Source organism: Callorhinus ursinus, unplaced genomic scaffold (genome assembly GCF_003265705.2).
Source record: "Callorhinus ursinus isolate GAN/ISIS: 27379988/994484 unplaced genomic scaffold, GSC_fseal_2.0 scaffold11, whole genome shotgun sequence".
Lineage (NCBI taxonomy): Eukaryota > Metazoa > Chordata > Mammalia > Carnivora > Otariidae > Callorhinus > Callorhinus ursinus.
The window spans coordinates 47,359,780-47,386,572 of record NW_027397073.1 but is presented as its reverse complement, the minus strand read 5'-3'; the positions used below and the strand labels follow the sequence as shown (position 1 = coordinate 47,386,572).

Genomic DNA, 26,793 nt, shown 5'->3' with positions numbered 1-26,793 from the left:
GAACCGCAATTTGGGAGAACATCGCTATTCAGTGTTTATTTCTAGAATGTCTGAAAAGTCAACATGTACACATATAGAGCCAGTCCCCTAGCCTAGGATGCCTGGGTTCACCACTCCTTAGCTCTGACACTCATTAGCTCTATGACCTCCAGCACGTTACTTCAGCTCCGTGTGCCTACATTCCATTATCAGTAAAATCGAGATCATGCTAGAAATAGAATGCACCTCTCATGATTATTTTGAGGACTGAGAGTTAATACAGTACTTTGGACAATGCATGAATATAGTAAGTGAAATATAATGCTTAGCTATTTTTATCTGGTCACTTTACAAGAATCTACAAAACATCTAATGAAAACTTTTATTATGCAGTTCATTTTTGCTCAATGTTCTATAACACATTTTACAAATTTTCACTTTTTATGCCCCACTTCCTAACGACAAACTGCAGTAGCAACAAAATCCGACCTCTCCACATCAGCTATTTTCTGTCCCCCACACCATCCCAGTTCAGAATTAACCCAGAAAATAATGAACAGAAGCAGCCTCGTTTGTTTGTTATTATGAACTAACACGCAGCTTAATTCAGCTTAACTAGATCCAGATGGTGTCTCGGGCCGCCAGGAGGGGAAGGAAGGGGAAGGCGGTGCGGCAACAGGGTACAGCCTGGCCAGAGGAAGCCACACCCGACGCCTGCTCCGTCCCGCACCGGGCGACCACGACCACAAGTCAGAGCCAGCAGCAAGGGCCGCCCGGGCTCGGGGCAGCGACCGGAAGTGCGGGCCGCCGGGGGCGGGGAAAGGAGGCAAAACCCGGAGCCCCCGGCGGGCGGCCTATCAGAAGCGACGGTCCCAGCGGAGCGGGCGGAAGAGAAGAGATGTAGTTCCGGACGCGGCCGCGCCGCCATCTGTCACCTCAGCTCCGGCACCAGCAGCCCGTCGCCCCAGCCCCGCCGCCTGTCTCCTGCGCGGAGGCTGCTTCCCGGTCCTGTCACCTTTCTGCCTTGTTCTCGTCGCTGGCTTCTTTTCCAACATGGATCTGGTCGGAGTGGCGGCGCCTAAGCCCGGGCCCGCAGCACCCTGGGGACCCAGCAAGGTGAGTGGCGGTCGGAGCTGACGCACCTGCCTTGGTCACCCGGGCTGGCCCTCCCGGGAGGCGCGGAGAACGTGGCAGGCGCCGAGGCGTTTCCGCAGGCGACTCGGGAAGTTCTGAGCGGGACTCTGGCGACCTCGGAAGGTGGGGACGGGTGGCGGGGCTGCCGGGGTGGGATGGGAGAGGTGGGGAGGGCGGCCGCGGCTGCCAGTGGACACTCTCGGCGGTCTGGGCTCTCTCGCTAGTTCTGCGCCTTGATTTCTGAACGTCCGTAGCAGATATTTGGGCAGGGCTGGCTTAGAGACTCTGACGTTTGAGGAATATCAAGCACGATCTTGTTTTTCACGGGCCAAGTGAGTCAGCCGAATAACACATAAAAAACCCGACGGAAAGGTCATTTTGGCAGCTGTTTCCTTAACTTGACAAATGCGATTATCCGACTGAGACCGTTTCTTGTTTTTTTTAAGGAGTAAAAGGTAAGTCCAGGCTCACCTCCCTCCCCCAGGCTAATACTCGGGTGTACACTATATACTGTAAAAAAACGGTTATGAATTCTCATCTGCTTGGGCTTTAACGTTTAAGCATTTTCCTGTAATGACCAACTGTTACGTTTATTTCACGTTTGGTTTCTGGTTTTCAGACTGCTCCTTTGCATGATACTTTCATCAGAAGGATGAAAAGACTCCTCTGCCGCTGTATTGAGGGTTTGCTTGAAAGCAAGAGTGCTTCAGTTGGGATGTTGTGTTCCTCAAATTAAGGTTGGAAAGAATCCAACTTTTATAGCTTCCTAATTGTTTTTCACATGCTGTCACGGAATATCGGTTCCGTTTAAAGGGTCCCTCGTTTTATTAAATCTCTAGGCTAGGCCTTAACAGAGAAAAGAGAAATAATTGGCTATTAAAAAGAATTTATGAAAGTTTAATTAAAGTTAATTTTATGAACGTTCTCATACAACTGTAGGGAGAATTTAAGATAATCCTTTGGCAAATGTGGTTACATCTACATGTTATTTTGTGTTATTTCATCTATTAAGCCTTGTTTACAAGGCCAAGATCGGTAGACATAAAAAGACAAAATCAGTAGCTAGATACTAATAAATATATGCTTTACATGTTAAATTCCTTCAGTTAAGCACCCAAAGGCTGATAAAACTGTCAAATGAGACAAACGTTGGTCAGGATACCTAATGTCAGAACAAATTTCACTTACAAAGCTAATTCAGTAATAAAATATTTGTTATCAGTCATATTTTCATTTAAGTATGCATCATCAGAAATATAAAATTTCATTTTCATCATTCAACAAAAAAATAATACTGGGATTTATTGATATTCTACTAGGAAGACAGCATTTTCACAGCCCAATTAGATGCTACAAGCATCTCTTAATCCTTTCCTCCTCTAACCTCTTGGAAGACCTAAGTGATTATCAAAGGCTTCGTGGATGAGGTGGAGATTTGAGGAAGGTCTTGAAAAATGTAAAGAATGTCAAAGACCAGCGATTCTCAAAACTTTTTGGTCAGGACTAATTTATACTCTGAAAAAATCATTGAGGACCCCAAATTGTTTATATTGGTTACATCTGTTGATACTTGTCATATCGGAAATTAAAACAGATATTGAAAAATTTTTATTAAGTGTTTTAAAAGTCATTATGTGTTAATATAAATAACATTTCTATATGTAACCCTCCATTTTCCAAAACAAAAAAAATTAGTGGTGTAGTATTGTTTTGTATTTTTGCAAATCTCTTTAATGTCTGATTTTTTTTTAAAGAATTTATTTTTTTGAGAAAGACTAGAGAGAGAGAGAGCGATAGTGAGCATGAGCTGGGGGAGGGACAGAGAGGGAGGGAGAAGCAGGCTCAGGGCTCCATCCCAGGAGCCCAGGATCATGACCTGAGCCAAAGGCAAACGCTTAACCGACTGAGCCACCCAGTCACCCCTAATGTCTGATTTAATAGAAGACCTTTTTTAGTCTGTTGTGGGACGTTTTATTTGAAATATATGAAGAAAATCCATCCTCATAGATGCATAGATTATAGCTGATATAATCAAAGATGGCTAATAAAAGCATAGTAGATGTACTGAGAACAAACTGAACTAATCTCTAAAAATGCACATTTATATCCTAAACTTACTACCTTAGAAATTTTTGGAAAATGCGAGAATATTCAAGTACATACTTCACAAGCCATCAGAGTGCTGTTACCAGATCTGTTGTAGACTGGAAAACTCCACTGTGCACTCTTGAGAGAATAAGACTGGAAAAGACAGAGAATGTCTTAGTACAAAATAATTCTGATCTCACAGACACCCTGAAATGGTTTTGGGGACCCCTCCCCCAGGGTCATGGGGTGCCAGTTACAAAATGCCAAACTGCTATTATGGACAAAGAATTTTAGTAGATATTCCAAGAATGGAGGATTGGCAAACTGTAGGCAGAAGTGAGGAAATGTTGGAGTAGCTCTGTTGGAAAGAGAACTGTAAAAAATGAATTCATGGTACTCAGAACTGTCAGGGTCATCAAAAACAAAGTCTGAGAAACTCACAGCCAAAAGGGTCCTAAAGTGGCATGATGACTAAATGTTATATGGTATGCTGGATAGATACTATCCAGAAGTAGGGAAAGGACATTACAGAAAAACTAAGGAAATCTGAATAAAGTATGGACTTTAGTTAATAATAATATACAATATTGGTTCATTAATTAATGGCAAATGTACAATACCAACATAGGGGAAACTGAGTATGGGATATTTGGGAACTCTGCTATCTTTGCAATTTTTCTGTAATTCTAAAACTACTCTAACATTAAAAGTTAAAAAAAAAAAATTAGTGTTGTATAGACCCCAAGTGATGTTTTCCAGAGACCCTTGTCTTGAGAAGTAAAATTACCCACTTAAATATTCTACCCAAATTATATCTTTTAGTTGCATGGACAGAAAAGAGACCTTCCTGTGGGTTATGATTCTCTTGACTTGCTTCAAGTTGAGGACTGAATTTTTGTTATGTGCCTCCTTCATATTTACTGTTTTTTATTTACTTGATTCTTCCCCACAGTTATCTGCAGGATGAGTAGCTAGGTGTGCATCTCTAGGAGATGTAAGGAAAGAGAGATAATTTCCCTCTAACCTGCAGCCACCCTGGTGTTGAAGAACGTGGTAATAGTAAAGAACTCCAAGGACCAGAGTTCAGTGGTGGGTTTTCCAGGGGAGAGGAAAACAGGTCAGGTCTCAGAGGTCTTAAGCAAACAGGAACGAAACAATCAGGGAGCTGGTTATGGGCTTAATAGATGTCATTTAAAGCAGAATAACTAACTGGGAAGGATTGTGTGGGGTTTCCCATCAGATCTTGATGCTGTGGGGAGTTTATGCTGATGAAGGGAATAGTGGGAAATGACATTGGATAGTGAAGGCAGAGCAAGATTATAGAGGGCTTTTTTTCTCTATCTCCTTAAATTTATTATTTTTAACATTTAATAAAGTTTCTCTATTCACAAAGTGTTTTTGATTTATTGAGGAGATACAAGGTGATGACAGATGATTCCTCTATATACATCCTCGGTGCCCATTCATAGGAGGAGCTCCCAATAAATTTTCTGAACCCCTTGTGCCCATGGCACATTGCCCCCTGTCTGGCAGCTGTCTCTCATACAGCCCAAGAATTTTTATGGAGGGTTTTTGACTGCTGGTTTGAGGAATTTGTATTTAAGAGTGTGGAAGTTGGCAGCCTTTGTTACCTTATTTACCTTTACCCGTGCAAGTTGCCCCAGTGTGAGTCTGCCCAGCTGAGCTGGTTAGCAGAGGTATAAGGAGGGGAAGTACAGCTCTGGAGTACAAGGCTCCAAGGAGCAAGATCAGTAGGAGCAGGTGATTCGGATATCTTGGTGCTCTCTGGTGGTCTGTATGTGTTTCCCTTTCTGGTTCAGTCTATCTTGGATTTAGGTCAGTCTCTGCCTCAAAATAATAGTCCCTGCTTGTCAATTTTGCCTCTTCTGAGAAATTGTCAGCTAATACTTTATTTAACATCTTAGTAAAATTAATTGACTGCTGGCAAACAACTAGAAGCACCAGAGTGGCTGGCCAAAGGGGCCAACTTCAAGATGGAGAAAGGGATGTTCGAATAGTAGGGGTATAGAAAGGCATCAGACCTCTGCAGCTTGGGGACAGCCTGGCAGTTCCTTGAAATATTTCCAGTGTTTCTTTTTGGCACATGTTATTCAGTGAATACTTCAGTGCCTCTTTACGTCTGAAGCTTTATGCTGGGCTCTGAGAATGAGAAGACCCTGCCCTTCAAGGGGCTCATGTTGTATTGTGGCTGATAGATTAACTCTAATACAGTCACTGGTCCTGCACTTAAATGTATTTGCACAGTGGTATGGGAGCACAGAGACAAGGATCTGATTTCATCTGGTGAAATTGAGAGAGCCTTACGGAGTTGGTGATGCTTACTTAATTGGAGGAAATAGAGGAGGAAGAAAATCCACTGAGAGAAGAGCATGTGTGAAGGCATGGGGGTGGTGAAAGTATGGCACTATTAGCATATAATTGTTATTATTAGAGCAGAGGGTACGTAAGGACTGAGACTGGAAAGATAAAGTAGGTCAAATTGTGAAAGGCATTCATTGTTGAGGAATTTGGATTTCATAGTGCAGGCGATACAGAGGTTTGCTTCTCACGTTCCAGGACAAGGTGGTTAGGGAAGCAGTATAGCAAAATGCTGGGGCAGCCCCTTAAGTTCTACTGCCTTGGTTCAAATCTACAGTGTTATCTTGAGTTAAAAAACCTTTCTGTGTTTCAGTTTGTAAGTCTATAAAGTGGGGATGATACGGTAACTACGCAGTGGTTGTAGGTCTCAAATAATTATGCAAATTATGTATATTAGGCAAGTGATTCAAATATAGTGAATATTCTAGTGTTGTCTGTTATTCTATTGTCATTGCAAAGTATGGTTGACAGATCTGAGTTAGAGAATACAGCCATTTGCCTTTTGGAGCCTGGACTTTGAAACTGATCAGACCAGACATTTCTAGGCGAGGGGGCAGCATTATGTATTCTACCTAGATGATTCAGAAGGAAGTCAGCAGGAGTCATTGGCCAAGAGATAGCTATATTCTCCAGATTACAGAGAACTTCAGGATTCTAGACCTCAAAAGCCTCACCAGGAGACTACTCAATTGCACTTGAAGATATGAGTGAATGAAAGTCACACCAGACCTTGAGAAAACCTTCCTTATTTTCTCCACATCTGGGTTTATGTGAGGCTGGAATAATTGTGCAGTAGGCTAGTATAGGTATGTGCTGGGTGCATCTCATTAATCTCAGGATGAGACTAGATAAAACTTGATTCTGATTCACTTAGGCATAAATACAGTTATCATTTATCACCTTTAAGAGCTTCATCCTAACAACCTGAACCAAGTAAATTCCTGAGCCTCAATGCTGTGGAACCTGAGCAAGGGTGGTAGGCCAGCTAGAGGACCTAAACTTGACTTATAAGTTTTTGGCTAAAACAGATATCATCATATGCTATATTCTAAATTCTAAATTAGACACTCAGCAGTAGTTAAGGAATGAGTTTGGACTTTATCCTAAAGGCAGTGGGAAACCTTAAAACAGTCAAGAGCTGTAAGTAAGGAAACTGAACTAATCAAATCTGTGTTTTAGAAAAGGCGTTGTGCTATGGTGTGAAAAATGGAAACAAGCAGGACTGGAATTAGGACTCTCTTAGAGTAGCCCGGTGATGGGAGGGTGATAACCTTGGAGTAGAATCTCAGAAGGGAGATGGAGAAAGCTGGGTCAGTTCAAGAGAGATTTAGACATATTATTCAATATTAGTGGTCTTAATCACTAGAGTATCAAATGTTATCATTTTCTGCTGCTAAGTAAAGCTTGCCCCCTCAAAAATTAGGAATTGTGAAATAAGCTTACGGTTTGTATTTCAAAAGGGCTGAGATAGTGCTGTCATTGAGGAAGGCTAACTGGCTGATTGTCCAAGAAGAGTCTCACAGAATATTGCTTTGTTGTAGTGGCATTGTTTCAAGACTGTTTCTCAGTTTCTAAAGTTCAGAAATGTAGTTTTTATTGTTTGTCATTGTTATTTTCGTTTTAACATATCCCAGATGTCTTGAGAGGGGCTGACATACACTTTACACATGTAGATTTACTCCTTGAATTAGAATGAGGTCTAACTTCTTAGTGGGTTTTGAATTGTGCTAGTTGGTGTAGTCTGTCCTAAAAGAGAGTCTTTGGGGGCATTTGGCTGGCTCAGTTGGTAGAGCATGCAACTCTTGGTCTCAGGGTTGTGAGTTCCAGTGCCATCTTGGGTATAGAGATTACTTAAAAATAAAATATTTGAAAAAAAAAAAGAGAGGGAGACAGACAGTCTACATGGGAAGCCAGATTAAAAGCAGATTATTTTGTGAGCATGGAATCAGAACAGGGTAGTTACGTGAACTCATCAGGTAGTGGGGTGATGCTATATATGCATGAGCCTGATGTTCCTCCTCAACTAAAAGGACATACCTACCAAACAGGTTAGAAAGTGCTTTTGACAGATCTAGTTTACATTTATCTTTGATTAGATTTGAGCTGGGAGATATTTTTACTTTTTTAGAGATTTATTTTATTTATTTGAGAGAGAAAGAGCACGAGAGCACCCCTGTGAAACCGGGGTGGGGGGGATGGGCAGAGGGACAGGGAGAGAAATCTCAAGCAGACTCCCTTGCTCAGCGTAGAGCCTGATGTGGGGCTCAGTCCCACGACACTGAGGTCATAATTCGAGCCAAAATCCGGAGTCAGATGCTTAACTGACTGAGCTACCCAGGCGCCCCATTATTTTTACTTTTTAGATGATTTCTCTAAGTAGGTAATTATTTATTTTGGGTTGATTTTTTTAATTCTCAAAAGATAACCCTATTTTCAAGTTTGGAAGGTACTTTAATTTCATGATTATGAATTAACCCCTCTCTTTTCTTTAAATAGTGTCCATGGGCTACCCCTCAAAATACAGTATCTTGTTCCTTGGCTGACGTAATGAGTGAACAGCTGGCTAAAGAATTGCAGTTAGAAGAAGAAGCTGCCGCTTTTCCTGAAGTCACGTAAGTAAAATTCATAAAGAATCTATGTTGTCTAGGAGCTTTTTATTAAAGTTTTAGGATTTCATTAGTGATTGTCCTGGCCAATGATTAAGAAACACATTTTGAAAAGCAATGCAGTAGAAAGAGTACCATACTGGGAGTTCACTGATATTTGAGTTTTGATCCTGATTCTATGATTAGTTGTCAGTACTATCTTGGGCAAACCACTCTGTTTCTCTGGGTTTTAGTTATTACAGCAGTTGAGCCACATGATCTCCAAATTAGCAAATGGTGAAGGAGGATACAGTTTTGATGAAATGGCTTAGATTTTATCTTTTCATCCATGTTCTTTCTCCAGAACACAGAACAAATGAGGTTTGAGTCTCGGTTTAGATTTTATTATAGCCCCTTTAGCTTTCTCTTGCAGCTCTCTTAATCCTAGTTGGTGCTCTCACAAGTGCCTGACATTGGTCAGAGGGCAGCTGGACAGGAGGTAAATGATGTGATCAAGTTTTTCCCATTGCTTCTTCAGTACAGTTTGTAACAGTGAAAAGGCACTCTTCTCTCATGATAGGTAGCATCTGTTTATGCAAGCACATTAGTTTATGTTGCCTTATTTTGAATAGTGTCACTGAAGGACCATTTATTACTGGAGAAAACATTGACACTTCCAGCGACCTAATGCTGGCTCAGATGCTACAGATGGAATTTGACAGAGAATATGATGCACAGCTTAGGCGTGAAGAAAAAAAATTCAATGGAGATAGCAAAGGTACTGTGACCTTATTATGACACCTCCACTGGGTGGCAGAAAGTGCTTGTAACATGCTCCTAAGTAAATCTTCACCTATTTTTGCCTTTTAAGTTTCCATTTCCTTTGAAAATTACCGAAAAGTGCATCCTTATGAAGACAGTGATAGCTCTGAGGATGAGGTTGACTGGCAAGACACTTGTGATGATCCCTACATACCAGGTATCAGTACTTTTATTTTCTGGGGGTTGGGGTAGGACAGGGACAGAGGAAGACTTAAGTTTTTCAATGGATCCTTGTATTTTATATTTATCTTTGAATCTCATTTGGTAAGTTACTGTTAGATTCAAATATCTTTTCAGACAATATTGACTGCAACAATTCAGTCTTTGCTACTTTTACATAAACTTGACTTGTCTTAATCGCCTTTAGCAAAACCAGTTCCTACTCCCAAAAAGGGTTTTATTGGAAAAGGAAAAGACATCACCACCAAACATGATGAAGTAGTATGTGGGAGAAAGAATACAGCCAGAATGGAAAATGTAAGTTACAGGAAGTATTATCTCTGAATCAAGAGTTTTATTGGTATAAGTTAAAAACATGGGATTCTAAATACTATATCTCTTCAACTCTACTTCTATAAAAAAAATTTTTAAATTAATCAACTAATTAAAAAAATATAGTATCTTAAATTTCTAAAAATATACCTCATAAGGACGGATCTAAAGATGTTGTAGATGATAATATAGCAGTATCATGAAACTGAGCCACTAATGAGACTGAACCTCAGAATAAAATTCTACAACAATATTAAGAAAACTGGTTTTATTTGCATGGATTCTAAAATTAAGAAATAGTTCTTATAAAAGTAGCATATTTATTTTTCAGCATATTATTTTCCAATAGCACCCCTACCCAAGAAACAGAGACCAGTGGGGGATAGGAATGGGAGAGAGAAACTCCCTTTTATATTTGTTGAATTTTTTTAAAGATTTTATTTATTTATTTGACAGAGAGAGACACAGCACGAGAGGGAACACAAGCAGGGGGAGTGGGAGAGGGAGAAGCAGGCTCCCCGTGGAGCAGGGAGCCTGATGCGGGGCTCGATCACAGGAGCCTGGGATCATGACCTGAGCCAAAGGCAGACGCCCAACGACTGAGCCACCCAGGCGCCCCTAATTTGTTGAATTGTTTAATCTTGTGCCTCAACTACCCCTGCAAAATCAGAAATAAAATGTAATTTAAAAAAAATTAAAAAAGAAAAATTAGCATTTTTCCTCCTTTATGAATCTTGTGGTTAATAGAAAACATTTAGACTTTAGAACACAAATACTTAAGTAAACTTTTTTATTTATAATTTTTTTAATGCTTTATTTATTTATTTTAGATTTTATTTATTTGTCAGAGAGAGAGAGAGCACAAGCAGGGGGATTAGAAGGCAGAGGGAGAAGCAGGCTCCCCACTGAACAAGGAGCCCGATTCAGGACTCGATCCCAGGACTCTGGGATCATGACCTGAGCTGAAGGCAGTCTCTTAACTGACTGAGCCACCCAGGCGTCCCAATGCTTTATTTTTTAAAGTAATCTCTGCACCCAGTGTGGGGCTCGAACTCATGACCCCTGCAATCAAGAGTCACATGCTCCACTGACTGAGCCAGCCAGGCACCCCGTAAACTTATTATTAAATTCTAGAAATAGTCCAGATCTGACTCTAGAACAACCCTCTCCAATAGAGCTTTGTGTGATAATAGAAATGTTCTATATCCATATTTACTAATAGTAACCGTATTTGGCAATTGAGCACTTGAAATTTGAGTGATGCAACCAAGGAGTTGAATTTTTAATTTAATTTTAATTTATTTAACTTTAAATACCTACATGTGGCTAGTGGCTACCATATTGGCCAGTCAGCTCTAGAACATAATTGTCATGGTGTGGGCATAGCTTGCTATATTAACCCACTCCTTGAAAATCATTAGTTATAAGATTGTATTTCTTTGGTAAGATTTGGGGTAGCCTTAAAAATTCAGTGTGTCCTTTGTCTAATGTAAAAGCACGGTGCAGAGCATATGCTGAAATACCTTAGTTTTTAGATGTGATTCAGTATTGTCTGTGCTTTCCTTAAATAGCCTTGCTCTCCTTTCTGTTGGGTTTTTAGTGAGTTATTTTTTTTTCTCTCTAATACCTATGGGTTTTGCTTTTATAGCCTAATCATCGACTGAGTAAGAAACCTGTTCCAAGTAAAGACTGATCTTGTTTTTTTGTCATTACCATCCCCATTTTAAAGTACTCAGATGTTAATTTTTTTCTTCTTTTTGGCAGTTTGCACCTGAGTTTCAGGTAGGAGATGGAATTGGAATGGATTTAAAACTATCAAACCATGTTTTCAATGCTTTAAAACAACATGCCTACTCAGAAGAACGTCGAAGTGCCCGCCTCCATGAGAAAAAGGAGCATTCTACTGCAGTTAGTGTTCTTACATTTTTTTCTTTGATGGAAAGTTCATATTAGAAAATGTCATATTTGGGGAAGAAACAAAACAAAACTTCATGTCAAAACTGACATTTTAGTGGTCATAATTAGAATATGAATGTTTTGAGATTTTAAAAAATCGTTTCTTGTTACACTGACATTCATAATTTTCTAATGTCTTACGTTAGTGAAGATAGAATCTAATATCTTGAGAATAAAGTAATTTTTAAAACTTTAGAAAAAAACTAATAGTAACTACACTAACAGAGCTATTTAAACTTTGAAGATAAAATAAGATTTTGACTAAGCAAGAGTCTGATTTTTAAGTTCTTTTAGCTATTCACTTTCATAGGCATTGGAGTTAGTTATGGAAATGAAATGTATTTTGACAGCACTCTTTTTTAAGAGCCTGTTATATGTACATCTAGGTAAATTAAATCATAAAGGTAAAAAGAAGCATATATTTTGAATATACTAGATATTAGAAATGGCTCAAAAAATGTTTTGTTATTATCAGTCATTTCCATTTATAGTGCTTTATCTTTTTCAGGAAAAAGCAGTTGATCCTAAGACACGTTTACTTATGTATAAAATGGTCAACTCTGGAATGCTGGAGACAATCACTGGCTGTATTAGTACAGGAAAGGAATCTGTTGTCTTTCATGCATATGGCGGGAGGTAAATGAGCAAAATGCAGTACCATTGTGTCAATAAAATCTTAACCCCTTCTCCCTATATAAATAGATTTACGCAAAATTAGTGCTCTCTGGCAAGCAGAGTAATTTAAAAAGTGCTTAAAAAGTGTCTAGAAAGACTAGACAATATAAGGACATACAAAGAAAAATAATCATCCTAATCCCACCATCTAGAGATAACCAGTAATCAATTTGTGTAGACTCCTTCAGTCTTTTTTCTATGCATATATTATTTTCTACATTATTGTAATACTGTATCATACAGGCTGCTGTAAGTGACAGAGCAAAATTTGCAGTTGGGTTTGTCTCAAAACCCATGGTCTTTACACTATGGGATCCTTTAGCCCCAGGTTGAGGGGGATATGCTTAGATCAGTTACTGATTCTTGCCCTTATAACTCTTGATCCTTTAAGAAATACCAACTAAATAGTGCTTGCATCATTTAAGGAAACATCTTGTAAAGATCTTACGCTATTTAGATCTTACCTGCTTCACTTTTGTTACAAGGGCTTAGATGAGTAAAGAATGGCATGAGGAAGGGAGACATTTTATTTTTATTTTTATTTTTTTTAAGATTTTATTTATTTGACAGAGACACAGTGAGAGAGGGAACACAAGCAGAGGGAGTGGGAGAGGGAGAAGCAGGCTTCCCATGGAAAAGGGAGCCCGATCCCAGGACCCTGGGACCATGACCTGAGCCAAAGGCAGATGCTTAACAACTGAGCCACCCAAGCGCCCCAAGGGAGACATTTTTTTAAAGTGGAGCCTGTTTAGAGAACGTGCTTAAGCCAGGAATGTGAAATCATCTGGTCACTTACTACTGAGGTCAACCAGCAAGGCTTACTACCTCAGAGATTCCTTTGCCTCAATGATGTTTACAGACAAAAATGTTAAAATAGATTCCAGAATTATTCTAGCTCTTTTTAGGTTCAGAAGGTATTTACTGTGTACTTAGGGGATTCAAACAATTATTGGTTAAGTCCTTGCCTTTGGTTTTCTTTTTCTTTTTTTTATGCCTTTGGTTTTCTTAACTATTGAACTAGTCTCCCTTTCTTTTCTTTCTTTCTTTTTTTTTTTTAAGATTTTATTTATTTATTTAACAGAGACACAGTGAGAGAGGGAACACAAGCGGGGGAGTGGGAGAGGCAGGCCTCCCGTGGAGCAGGGAACCCAATGCGGGGCTCAGTCCCAGGACCCTGGGATCATGCCGAAGGCAGACACTTAACTACTGAGCCACCCAGGCGTCCCACTAGTCTCCCTTTCTGTATGAGACATACATGTGTAATCATATATCGAATTATACTGTTAAGTTTCCAAAATGAAAAGTAGAAAAATGAATGTTAGGATAAAATAGCTCAACATTTTTTAAGCTATGTGATCTGGATCAATTTACTAAACATTTTTTAAAAACTGACCCTTATTACCTCATAGGATTTTGTGGTGATAAATGAGATCATATTTGATAATGACTGGAATAAGGAAATCTTAATAAATATTTATTTTTTCCTTACTTTAAGCTTTGTTGCCCTCTTCCTAAATTTCCTTTAAGGGTTCCCTAAGACCAGGCAGATATAACTTAGTGGCACAAATTAAAATGAGAGATTACTCATGGTAGAAATTAAAACTCTATAGAAAGGATTAAAATGGAAAGTAGCCATCATCTTATCAACTCTCATCTCACAGATCTTTTCTTCAAAGATAACCACTGTTAACAGTTTTTAGTCTCCCAGAAATTTTTATGCACATACCCCTAAATTTGTTTATACGAAAGAGATTATACTCTCTGTTCGGGATCTTAGTTTTTCAGTTAATAGATCTTTCTAAGCTTATAACATCCCATTTTTAGAGTAGCACATTCCATTATGTTAATGGGCTTATGGCATAGCCGGGAGGAGAACATTATAGCAATGACTGTTATAGTTGATAAAAGATAATTACATAATAGAGTACACAGATAGGAATATCCTTGTACATCTATAGGAATATCCTTGTACATCTGCTTTGGTGTGCTTTTGCAAATATATCCTTAAACTGAATTCTAGCTTTGAAATTACTGGGGCACAGACTGTATACACTCTTTTTCCTTTTTGTTGAATAGTGGAAGGCCTCAATGAATGGAGAGTACCAGCTGGCTTTTGTAGCAGCAGCATATCTTGCTTTTATTTATTAAAAATTTTAAAAAATTCTTACATGTCACACCAAAGGTCAAAAATCTTTAATTTGTGTTTATCTTTTAATTTTAATAGGGCAAATGCAATTTCCTGAGGAGCTAGTCAGATCTACAGTTGGTAGTACACTCTATAAATGTTAGTAGATATTGACAGATTGCCCTGTGAGAAGGTTAACTAATTTATGCAGCAGTATGAATCTGTTTCCCTCATCCTCATTAATGCTTATTAGTATTATCAAACTTAATATTTTTGTCAGTGTAAAAGATGAAAAGTACCATTTTGGTATTTGGTGTGTATTTGTGATTAAGGTTGTACATTTTTTCCAAGTGCTTTATTGGCCATTTGTATTCCTTTGTCTTGTCAACTGCTTTGTTTATCCTTTGTTTCCCATTATGCTTAATGATACTTTGATATAATGAATGATCTGTCTTTCTTTCTGGTGGAATTGGTATTCTGTACTTGGGCATTTGTAATTTAGCAAAACTAGAGAGCATTAGGTTTTCTACAAGCTTTCTAAAAGTAAATGCTTTTAAAAGTTTGCTAGTTTTCTATGATATGTAACAAATTACCACAGACTTAGCTTAAAATAACACTCACTTATTATTTCATAGTTTCTGTTGATCGGAAGTTGTAGCGGGCATGGTTTAGCTTGGCTCTCTGCTCAGGGTCATACGGCTGTCATCTGGGTGTTGGCTTGGTTGCGTTACTTATGGAGCTTGGGGTCCTCTTCCCTGTGGTTCAGTTCACTACCACTGTAGGACTGTCTCTACTTTCTTTTTGGCTGTTGGGGGCGCCGCTCTCAACTTCTAGAGGGCCCTGCAGGTGCTTGTCATGCTGCCCTTTCACACAACAGATCACTTCTTCAAAGCTGGCAGGAGAATCTCTCCCTCCAGTCTGCTAAGACTGAGACAATGGAGTATAGTCCTGGGAATGACTGTACCATCACCTTTGCCGTACAGTGTCAGCTAATCGAGAGAGTGTCTGCTCCCCCTGCACTTGAGGGGAGGGAACTGTACAGAGTGTGTACACCAGGGATGGGATCTTAGGGGCCATCTTGGGACTCTCCCCACCATAAAGCTGTCTGGTTTCTATCACTTTCAGGTTGGCCAAGTAATCAACCATTATTGGAATAGTAACTTGTGCTTTATCCCTGAGCTCATAGAATGTACTTCCTCCCCACCCCAACCCCCTTTCAAGACAGTAATAAATAAGCAAAAAACATCAGATATGTGTTATGGTAGTTAAAATATGGTGATGTCATAGCAACTGGTTCACTACTTTTTATTAGTAGGTCAGGAAAAGTTCTCTGAGAAAGTGACATTTAAACTAAGATTTGAATGACACAGTACAGGGTACTGTGTAAAGATCAAGTGGAAGAACATATCAGACTAGAGAACAGCTAGTGTTAATGCTTTAAGACAGGCACAAACTTGGTATCCCTGAGAGCCTATAAGAAAGCCAGTACACTGGGAGAACAGTTGTGAAGGGGAGAGAGGAGCTGGAGAAGTAGGCAGAGCTTAGATCAGGTAGGACTCTGTTAGCCAGGGTAAGGAGCCTGCTCTTTAACTGTAGTGGGAACCAAAGCTGTGATTTGATTTTTGTTTTGAAAGATTACTAAGACTGCTGTGTGAAAAATGAATTATAGGAGGGGTAAGAGAAGAAGCAGTAAGGTCAGTTAAAAAGTTATTGTAGTAGTTTAAATAAGAGAGAACAGTGGCTTGGACTAAGGGGGTGTAGTGAAAATGAAGAATAGAAGAGACCATAGAGATGCGCTTTGAAAGTAAGAGTCAACAGTGTGTGCTGTTGGATTGGATGGGTGTAAGAGGATACATTCTTGGCTAGAGCAGCTGGGTGGTGCCATTTACTGAGATGAGAGTGTGAAGAAAGGCAGGTTTAGGGTGCAATTAATAAGAATTTTGTTTTGGGCATGTTAAGTTTGAGATGTCTGCTGGACATCCAAGTGATGTCAAGTAGGGATCAGGTAAATGGGCCTGAAGTTCTGGAGAATTGAAACTGAGGGTAGAAATGTAGGTGTTATATGTATATAGATGATTTTTTTTTTTTAAGATTTTATTTATTTGAGAGAGAGCACGAGTTGGGGGTGGGGGGAGTAGCAGAGGGAGAGGGAGAAGCAGGCTCCCCACTTGAGCAGGGAGCCTAATGCAGGGTTTGATCCCAGAACCCTGGGATCATGACCTGAGCCAAAGGCAGACATTTAACCGACTGAGCCACCCAGGTGCCCCGGTATATAGATATTTAAAGCCGGGGGACTATGGGACACCTGGGTGGCTCAATTGGTTGAGTGTCTGCCTTCAGCTCAGGTCATGATCCCTGAGTCCTGGGATCAAGCCCCACTTTGGGCTCCTTGCTCAGCAGGGAGCCTGCTTCTCCCTCTCCCCACCTTCTCGTGCTCTTTCTTGCTCTCTCTCTCAAATAAATTCTTTAAAAGAAGTAAATAAATAAAGCCTTGGAACTAAATGAAATTTCCCAGGTAGAGAAGACAGAAAGAGAATAGGTTGGAATACTCTAACCTGAGATGAACTGGCAGAAAAGGACTTAGCTGGGAAAATATGGTACAGAAGGAAAGGGCTGGGGGTTTGAGTCCTATTCTATCTTCTGGAAATAGAGTTCCCTTCTTTTCCACACTAACATCCCTTCACATATTTAAAGGTAAATACTTGTTCACACTGCCACCACCATGTTTCAGGCCTTTCAGTGGCTCACTATTGAGGGAACATTACATTAGCATCCTAAGTAGGCTCCACACCTCTATCCTGATAGTATCGTTGACTTGATCTTCGTGAAGTCTGTCAAGCCCTTGATGATTCCTACATCCAGGCTTCTCTTTACACATCTGCCTCCATCCTGACCCTCAGCTCTGATTTCTTTCATTTCCCATTTCTAGCCAAGTCTCAACTATAGTGTTTCTTATTCCTCAGATGTGTCCTGTAGTTTCCAACTCTACTTTTGTTAATACTGAGCCTATACTTGTTCATAGCCTAACCATGGTTCTGGTTCAGTTGCCACCTATATCATGAAGCCTTGTCCGGCCTTCCTAATCCAAAGGGACCTGTTCTATTCATGTACTTTTATTCTCTCCTGCCCCTCCTTGCATATCCGTAGGGCAGGGACCCCTTTACTCACCTTTTTATCTGTTAGAAGTAAAAGAGACATTTTAAAAAGCTCTTCTATTGTGTTACTCTTATTGAATTTTGCCCATAAACCATCCCAGGTTGATTGTAGCCTGTATGTCTTCATTGTTCCTCAAGTTTGATTTGATAGTCATTAAGTGAAGATTATATTATGGATTGTTGAAAACTGGTTGACAATTTATTTGAAAGTGTTTTATTTAAAAAACCAAATCCTAAAAATTAAATAAATGAATAAAAAATAAAAAACCAAGTCCTAAGATTTTATTAAGACCCAAAACTTAAAAGCTTAAAAAAACCACCAAAGCTTGACATTCTTAGAGAAGATAGATGTACTTTTGTATCATAGAATTTTTATTTTGAAATTGTTTTACTTATGAGCTGGCAACTTACACTGACTTAATTTTTTTCCTTCCACTTAGCATGGAGGATGAAAAGGAAGATAGTAAAATTATACCTACAGAATGTGCCATCAAGGTATTTAAAACAACCCTTAATGAGTTTAAGAATCGTGACAAATATATTAAAGATGATTTCAGGTTTAAAGATCGCTTCAGTAAACTAAATCCACGTAAGATCATCCGCATGTGGGCAGAAAAAGAAATGCACAATCTCACAAGGTAAAGAAAACCATTGTGCTAGAAGTTACCTAGGGTAATTACTTTTTTTTATTAGGCCTACTAGCCAGGCAAAAAAAATCCATGCTTTCTTTTGAATTCATTTGTGGAATTTGTGGAAGGCCTCGAAATTCTAGTGTTCATTGAGGCTTTCTGTAAGAAAATATTTCCTGGCTATAATCTGAATTCATACTTTTGGGATGAGTAAGTCATTTTCTTTTTTCTTTCCTCAGTAAAGTTTGAGGGAAGCAAAGTCATTTTCTGCCTAAGACATTTTGTATGTGTCTACATGCTGTCAATGTTCAGCTTTCACTTAGGCTTATTATAAATAATGGGTTTTTTTTGTTATTATGTCTAATGTTAATTTGTTGGAGGCAGTCTGACCAAATTGTAATTTGCTTTATTAGACTTGGTTCTCAATTCTCTAAGCAGAATTTATCAAGGAATTTATCAACCAAGTAATATAGTAATAATCTTTCTCAATAAAACTTCCATATCTTAATCTATTAAATGCTTAATCTTTATTTGTTCTGAAGATATTTGCTTTCAAATGTAATTATCCATATTTATTAGTTGCAAAATTCTTCTAAATAGTAAGACTTGTAAATAGAATAATTTTCTAAAAGGTCTTGCTGCCCTTCAATCTCTTTTTTATACTTTTGAGATCTCATCCCTGCCATTCTTAAAATTCTCCAACTGTTTCTATAGTCTTTAGTGTAAAGTTCAAAGGCCTTCTCTGATGTGGAGCCCACCTGTCTCTGTAACTTCAACCCACATTGCCCTTCTTCCGACTCAAGATCCAGCTATGTTGATTGACACACATTCCCCAAATGGACACTGTTGAATGCCTCTGCATTTCCACAAGCTGCTTCCAGTCCTAGACCAGCATTTCCCCCACACTGTCTTAATTTGACTAATTCCTGTTCACCCACTTCTTATACTAAGGCTTCCTTGATGCTGCGTGCTCCCATAGCTCCTACCCACACCGTGTGCCACACGACACCATGCTTGTCTCCTCATCTATCTGTGCCTGCCAGCAGCCTATGGCTCTGTAAGGGCAGAGGCTAGGTTTTACCGTCTCTGCCTCCCCCAACCCCTGGGCAGAACATAGTGCCAGCTCATTGCAGGCCCTTGTTAGATATTTGTTGAATAAGTGAAATATTCTCTCCTTCTGATTTTTACATTCTTAATTATTTCTTTCTGTGTAGAATGCAGAGAGCTGGAATTCCTTGTCCAACAGTTGTACTACTCAAGAAACACGTTTTAGTTATGTCTTTTATTGGCCATGATCAAGTTCCAGCCCCTAAATTAAAAGAAGTAAAGCTCAGTAGTGAAGAAATGAAAGAAGCCTACTACCAAACTCTTCATGTAAGTTGTGCTTTTTATAAAGCGTTCACATACCAACTTTTAAAATATTTTGTCTAAACCTTAAAAAATTTCCTAAAATAATACTATTTTAAGTTCATGTAACAAGGACAAACTGAAGTTTGTGATGGAATATTAACATTGAAGAATTGTCTTTAAATCAATATGCTGCTGTCTTGAGTCACTGAAGAAAAATCATAGAGCTAGGGAGCTCATGAAGCCTCCTTGGTTAGCATTAGTGACTTGGAAGCATAAAGCTCTTATTCACAAAACAATCTATTAAATAAAAGTTGACATTTCTACATTTGGCAGACAGATGTCATGCCGCATTAGTTTGTATGCCTTCTTGAATGTCCTAGCTCTTAACAGTTAAGAAAATGCCTGTCTTTGGGAAGTTGGCGGGGAGCAGATGTAGTCTCGTTATAAGAGTGATGGGAGGGAGTGGTCTCTCATATGTGCACAGGTCTTAGAGCACGTCAGGAATCTTGAAGCCGTTTATGCTTTGGAACAGCAACTGAACTCCATCTGAGATCCTTCCAGCTTAAGAAAATGTTACTAAAACTGTCATTCTTCTCCAGTTTTGTTTTTGTTTTGTTTTTTAAGTAAACTGTACCCCCAACATGGGGCTTGAACTCATGAACCCAAGATCAAGGGTCACACGTTCTACCAAGTGAGCTGGCCAGGCGCCCTGCCTCTGTAGTTGTTTTGATTGAATAGCAGAGAAGCCTCTGTGCTTTTTACGTGGTCTCTGCATAAAGCGTTCACGTCCTGCAGCAGCTTATGTGAATATGAAAGTGTTATCCAAATAATTTTTTAAGACAGAGCTAGGGAGATAATCCAACTTTCTCTGCTTCCAAAAAACAGGAAAATCAAGTTCATTTTTCTGGCTTCATTGGGCGGTGGGGTAACTGGGAAAGAGATGAAGTAGTGATAGGCTTTTCCTACTTGATTCTATTAAGGCTGAGAAATAAAACATTAATGCTGATTTCTGCCATAAGAAATCAATAATGAATATATAATGCCACTTAATTTGTAAGACTATCTCTTCCCCACTGTGTCTGGCAGGAAGTACTTTTTACCTTATATAAAAAGGTGAAAAAAATCTTTCACCCACTTTTCTTAAAGGGAAGTGGCTTTTATTTTTTATTTTTATTTATTTGACAGAGACAGTGAGAGCAGGAACACAAGTAGGGGGAGTGGGAGAGGGAGAAGCAGGCTTCCCGCTGAGCAGGGAGCCCGATGCAGGGCTCGATCCCAGGACCCTGGGATCATGACCTGAGCCGAAGGCAGACGCTTAACGACTGAGCCACCCAGGCGCCCAAAGGGAAGTGGCTTTTAGATCTTCTGGCTAGTGACCATAATATGGCTGCTTTCTTTCTCTGTGGGGCACCAGGTCTGCCATTTGGTCTCCTGACCTCATTGCTGTCACACAGACAAAGAAATAGAGTGTCATACTCATTCCCTCCATTGTCTCAGTGTTCCCCCGCCCTACCTAAAAACAAAAAAACAAAGCTCAGTGTTAGACTGTACAAAATAGAGAGGAAATCAGTTCTTTAACCTAGTTTTGCTTTTTCTGGAAAGTAATTGGTTGGCATAGACATTTTAGTTGCATAGGTAAATTAGAATTGTTGCTCACGTCCTAAATGTCTGCCTTGCCTCCCACAGTTGATGCAGCAGTTATATAATGAATGTACACTTGTCCATGCTGACCTCAGTGAGTATAACATGCTGTGGCATGCCGGGAAGGTGAGGAGCACGTTTTTTGTTAATGTTCACACAAAATGACTTGATGTGAATTACTGATTGTATACTGAACGTATGCTCTGCCTTTAAATAGGTCTGGTTGATTGACGTCAGTCAGTCTGTAGAACCAACCCATCCTCATGGCCTGGAGTTCTTGTTCCGTGACTGCAGGAATGTCTCACAGGTGGGCATGTAAGCTAATACATCTTTTTTATAGGATATAACAGATTCAAATATTTTTCTCATCCCTAAGAAAAATAAGATGATCATATTCTTAGAAACTGAAGGAAGGGTTAGGTTATCAACTGCTTTTGAGATAAAGATAACAGAGATCAATTTGTCATATTTAATTTTCAACAATATGATTGCATGACTCACATTTGGGCTATTGAATTTAATTTGCAAGGGAGTGAGTTTTTATTTCGACTGCAGATATTTAAGCAGTCAGGTAGACATTTAACATGCACGGTGCTTCAAGTGAAGCTGGTATTAGCAAGCCTACGTGCTTACTGCCATTGTTCTTACCATTAAAAGGAGAATAGTCTTCCTAACGGTACGGTGTCTGATCACTGATTTCTGTGAGGTAGAGGAAACACATTAGGGACGGTAAAACTCAATAATCACAGAGTTGGGGCACATTTATTTGCTATTTCTAAAGGAAATTAATTGTTAGCAATAGATTCAGGTAAGAATGGTCTTTCTAAATGATCGAATAACTTCGTATTGGAAATAATTTCTGAACCTACTTAAAGATTGTAATTCACGGGATTTAGTGAATATTTTGAGTCAACACATTCAAAGCAGTGCCACCCAATTTTATATATACCACTCACTTATAGCTATAGAAGGTGCATTGTGACAAATCCAGAAGGCAGCACGGATGTGTTCAAGAGGACAAATAGCAAGTAGAACCTGAGCAGCATAGTTAAATTTGAAATGAGAAAACCTGTGGTTTAAAAAATTATGGAAGGAATTCACTGGTATGAATTCACTGGTATCTTATAAGATATGGTGTATCTTATAAGATACAGTATATCTTATATACTATTATACGTATACACATATATAATATATACTATATTATAAGATATAGTGTATCTTATATACTCTTCTCTGTTTTTTGTTTTCAAGAGAACCTTGCTATAATATCGTCTACTGACTTATATTTCTTTACTAGTTTTTCCAGAAAGGAGGAGTAAAAGAAGCCCTTGGTGAACGAGAACTCTTTAATGCTGTTTCAGGCTTAAACATTTCAGCAGATAATGAGGCTGATTTCTTAGCGGAGGTAATTCTGTGTGCCTGTTTTTCACCCTGCTAATAGAGAGCTGGATGGAGTAGATAGCTGAAACCCAGAGCTCTTTTTCTTCTTCATCTTCTTTTAAGGTTTTGTTATTTATTTATTTTTATTTATTTTTAGAGAAAAGTGCAAGGGGTGGGGTGAGGCAGAGGGAGAGAGAGAATCTCTAGCAGACTCCACATCCAGTGCAGAGCCTGATGTGGGGCTCGATCCCACGACTCTGATCATGACCGCAGCCAAAACCCAGAGTTGGATGCTTGACCAACTGAGCCACCCAGGCGCCCCTCATTTTATCCTTTTATCCCCTCAAAAGCAAAAGTAGAGATTTTTCTTTCCTTGAGATGTTTTTGGTCCTTTCCAGAGAAAACCTAGGATAGACTTACAGCAGAACACTTCTTCAAGGAATTCACAGTTCGGTTAAGATGGACAAATAACACCACTACCAGTATACTCCTGTTGCCTCTATTTATGAATGAGGGAGTGGGCTGGTAAACACTCTGGCTGATACAGAAAGCCGTCACACATGGTCCCTGCCTTTAACTGAATAGGGAAAGTTGGCCGTGGTCATCCTTAGAAATGCCTAGTCATTATAATATGGATCTACAGAACCATTAAAAAAAAAAAAAATCTTCCAACAGAAAAGTTCTCTTAAAATTGAACAAAAACCAAAAAGTGAAATAGCAGCTAATTATTCCAACAGTATACCAAAGCAGAGAATGTATAGAGTCTGTTCCAGAACTCCTCAGTATGATTTGAATTTGGCCAGGCTGTGGTGGAACCTAAAGGCAGAGAAGTCACAGGAAGATGGTAAATCTGACTTCTAGCACAGTACAGTTGCTCAGTAAGTAGGTGTTGCTACTGTTGTTGAAACAACATTAGAATCTCCTTTTTCTTGTTTCCTGAAAGCTTTATGGAGTACATAGTAAGACATGGCGATCCTAGTTCCTAGATTGATAAAGACACTAAATATTGACCTTGATAATACAGTCAAGTAAAAAACATGCGTATATGTCACCCTGTAATGCATGTCTGTGAGACACTGTCATGTGTGTCACACACTGTAATTCTAATTCAAGGCCAGTGTCCTTAGGAATGACCTAGTTTTAAAAGAGTAAAAATGCTGGTTCAATCTAAACTATGGTTTTTGTGAAGTAAGATTTTGACAAATGGATTCAATGTATTAATTTTGTAGATAGAAGCTTTGGAGAAAATGAACGAAGATCATGTTCAGAAGAATGGAAGGAAAGCTGCTTCATTTTTGAAAGATGATGGAGGTCCGCCAGTCCTATATGATGAATAGCACCAACCCCCACTGCTTTCATTGTTAACACAGTGGTGATTGTCAGCTGCCAAGGGCAAATGAAGTTATGGGTGGCCTGAAATACCAAAACATGAAGGAGTGTATAATGGTGCTTCTGTGCTTTTTTCCCCCCCTTGTAATCCATATGCCAGATGTGTGGAATTTGTAGCTCAGCGTTGGGAGAATAAAATGTTACTACCTCTCATCTTACAAACAGGATAATATAATTCTTTAACAGCTATAGGTTATCTAGCTGAAATCAACCTGATTTTACAGGATTCGTGGTATAAAATGTTTTGATGAGAATTTTTAAAACTTAGGTAAAACATTGCCAAACATGAGAGGAAAGGACAGGTATGTTTACAAGGAAGGCTTTCATTACAACATACTTGCGTTTTTCACCTCCTTGTTTTGTGTTACATCTTTCCTCAAATATTTTATGGGCCTAAAATTAGCCCTTCTTAGGGTTTTTTTTTTTTTTTTCAGATTGTGACCATGATTCTAAAGGAAAATCTCTTCTCTTTAGTAGGTGACATAAATGGAAATTTGGTTTTAAAATGACTGACAGAAATAGAAGGTTATTGGTACATCATGAATATGAACTGAATTTTTCTTTTCCGTACTCATATCCAAGACAGGGCATCACAGATCTCTGAAAGAGAAAAATGTGTAAGAATTTCTTAACTATTCAAAGTCTTTAAATTTAACTTTCAGTTTTTCTACATTTAGGTGAAGTGGTAGGATAGACCTCCTGGTGCAGCTGCTTTGCATTTATGATGAAAATGTAAATTATCTGGAAGGGTGGAATATAATAATTAACCATGTTTGACATATTTTAATGAAGTTGGTGAAACAAAGTTCAGTTTACATTTCTTTCAAACTATATATTTAATTGATTTTGAGAGAAATAGAGCAAGCTAATTAGAAATATTAAATAATCACATGATGAAAAGTATGTATAAAACAACCTGGGTACCAAATTAACGAGGTAATTTGAACTACTGGCCTCTCTCCATAATTTTTAGTACTGGCTGGATGTCAGTTCTTAAAGCAAGCACTGTAGTGGAAAAGTACATTGGCTTTATTAGGGTTGAAGTTCATTAACGACAATGTAATCATTCCTCTTATTACTGAAGTCAGATTGACTTTAGAGACCCAGACTTTCTGCTACTAATAACCCAAACTTCCTGTCTGGTACTGGAAAGTAACAGTCTAAACATCATTTACACTTGAAAGCTTCTTTAACATTATTTTAAAATGTCAAATATGTTCTTCCTAGAAAAATATTTATTTTTGTTTCTGCTATATAACTTTTAACTGCATTTCAGAGAAATGTGATTTTGGATAGATCACTCATTACATTTCTGAAATGTTTACTACTCAAACAAGGATTTAGGTGACTGGTGATTATTGGCTTTACAGAAATTTCAGAGAACTAATTTTAAAAACCATGAACCATTTAAAAGTTTTGTTTTCTGACATACTCTGTTTGACAAAGAGCAGCAAACCATTGCTGTGTGGCATTTTTGGAGTGTGCTGTGAACATGCTTTTTAAAATATTAAATATGAAGAGAGCGTTTTAGATTTGGTTCTTTGTGTGGTTTCTTATTGTTCTTTATGTTAACTTATGTCCTGGCACCAAGTTACCCCTTCTGTATAAAATTAAGTAGTGCTACCTTAAGCAATGTTTCCCCCATTCAACTTCTCATATTTATATTTCAGTAAATGACCTACTTCACATTACAAATAGGTTTTTCTCTTGTGTATCAGTAAATATTTCACTTAGGGGAAAAAGGAAGTGTGAAGTGTTGGTTTGCTAAGTGAACGACTCATATAGGAATGAGACAAAACCACAATTTGGAAATAAGGATTTTTTGTTTCACTTTATTGGAAGTAGATACATGAATATCTCTTAAGTTACAGAAATAAGGATGATTGTAGAGGATTTTTAATTTTATTTTTTTAAAGATTATTTATTTGACAGAGACATAGAGAGGGATCACAAGCAGGGGAAGTGGGAGAGGGAGAAGCAGTCTTCCTGCTGAGCAGGGAGCCCGATGCGGGGCTCTATCCCAGGACCCCTGGGATCATGACCTGAGCTGAAGGCAGACGCTTAACAACTGAGCCACCCAGGTGCCCCTGTAGAGGATTTTTGTATCAACAAAATAAGTCTTCGCATTTCCTTATAAAAAATCAACTTATCTGCTAAAAAAAAAAAAAAAGACATGCATGCTCATTTGAATTTAAATATTACGGGAATTCAGAAATGCTAAAGTAAAAGTCCCTTGTATTCCAGAAACCATTGTTTATAGTGTGGCATGCATCCCTGCCAATTTTTTCTCCTTCAGTATATGTTATTTTAAAATATCTGAAGAGAAAGCAGGATGCAGTGACGCAGCTTATGGTGAAATGTTGGTCATGGTAGACCTCTAAGGAAGATGAAGGACATGCAGTCCTTAAGATATGTTAGAGGCAGGATATTTTTTGCTGCTCATTTAGGCTACGGGCATCAGAAGAGATTGGTATCTGTACCTTCTGAGATTCTGAGCAGTTTTCCAGCACTTTAGAAATTAGGGGAGAGGAGCACCTGGCTGGCTCAGTTGGTAGAGTATGTGGCCCTTAATCTCCGGGTTGTGAGTTCTTTAACAAATAGATTGCTTAAATAAACTTTAAAAAATTGGGGGTGAAAACTCATCTAATTGTATTTTCACCTCAATACTTAGTATTTTGAGGATAGCTATTCTGTTGGAGCTCTGTATGGATTACATAAAAATTAAAGAACGATTTAAGTTTTCAAAGTTTATTTTATGCTTGGAAACCTCAGTTTACCCATTTGAAAGCCTTTTGTTTTTTTTATTTTTAATTTTTTAAAAAAATATTTATTTGCTAGAGAGTGCACAAGCAGGGGAGAGGGGCAGAGGGAGAAGCAGGCTCCCCACTGAGCAAGGAGCCCAATGTGGGACTCGATCCCAGGACCCCGGGATCATGACCTGAGCCGAAGGCAGATGCTTAACCAACTGAGCCACCCAGGTATCCCTTGTTTTTATTTTTTGATTTCCTATT

At 38.7% G+C, this 26,793-nt stretch overlaps 1 protein-coding gene across 3 annotated transcripts; it reads left to right on the top strand.

The window, feature by feature from the left end:
- The first annotated feature begins 843 nt into the window (after nt 1-843).
- On the top strand, nt 844-25,312 carry RIOK3 (RIO kinase 3). Of its 3 annotated transcripts, XM_025886590.2 has the most exons (14): nt 846-1,095; nt 1,733-1,850; nt 8,077-8,192; nt 8,798-8,943; nt 9,037-9,144; nt 9,355-9,464; nt 11,244-11,387; nt 11,944-12,071; nt 17,831-18,028; nt 19,234-19,393; nt 21,056-21,136; nt 21,228-21,317; nt 22,311-22,418; nt 23,623-25,312. In XM_025886590.2, exons 3-14 carry the CDS (start codon nt 8,128-8,130, stop codon nt 23,728-23,730), a joined length of 1,446 nt encoding a protein of 481 aa, XP_025742375.1. In that variant the 5' UTR covers nt 846-1,095; nt 1,733-1,850; nt 8,077-8,127; the 3' UTR covers nt 23,731-25,312. The 3 variants fall into 3 exon arrangements, with proteins under 3 accessions (XP_073754507.1, XP_025742375.1, XP_025742374.1); XM_025886589.2 differs by lacking the exon at nt 1,733-1,850; XM_073898406.1 differs by lacking the exons at nt 1,733-1,850; nt 17,831-18,028 and having other exon boundaries at nt 844-1,095.
- Nucleotides 25,313-26,793: the final 1,481 nt, after the last annotated feature.

Coding starts and splice junctions, on each gene's coding strand:
- RIOK3 (XM_025886589.2), top strand. CDS start 1,033: ATGGATCTGGTCGGAGTGGCGGCGCCTAAGCCCGGGCCCGCAGCACCC. Junction 8,193..8,797: donor GCCGCTTTTCCTGAAGTCAC/GTAAGTAAAATT, acceptor TATTTTGAATAG/TGTCACTGAAGGACCATTTA. Junction 19,394..21,055: donor CCTACTACCAAACTCTTCAT/GTAAGTTGTGCT, acceptor TGCCTCCCACAG/TTGATGCAGCAGTTATATAA.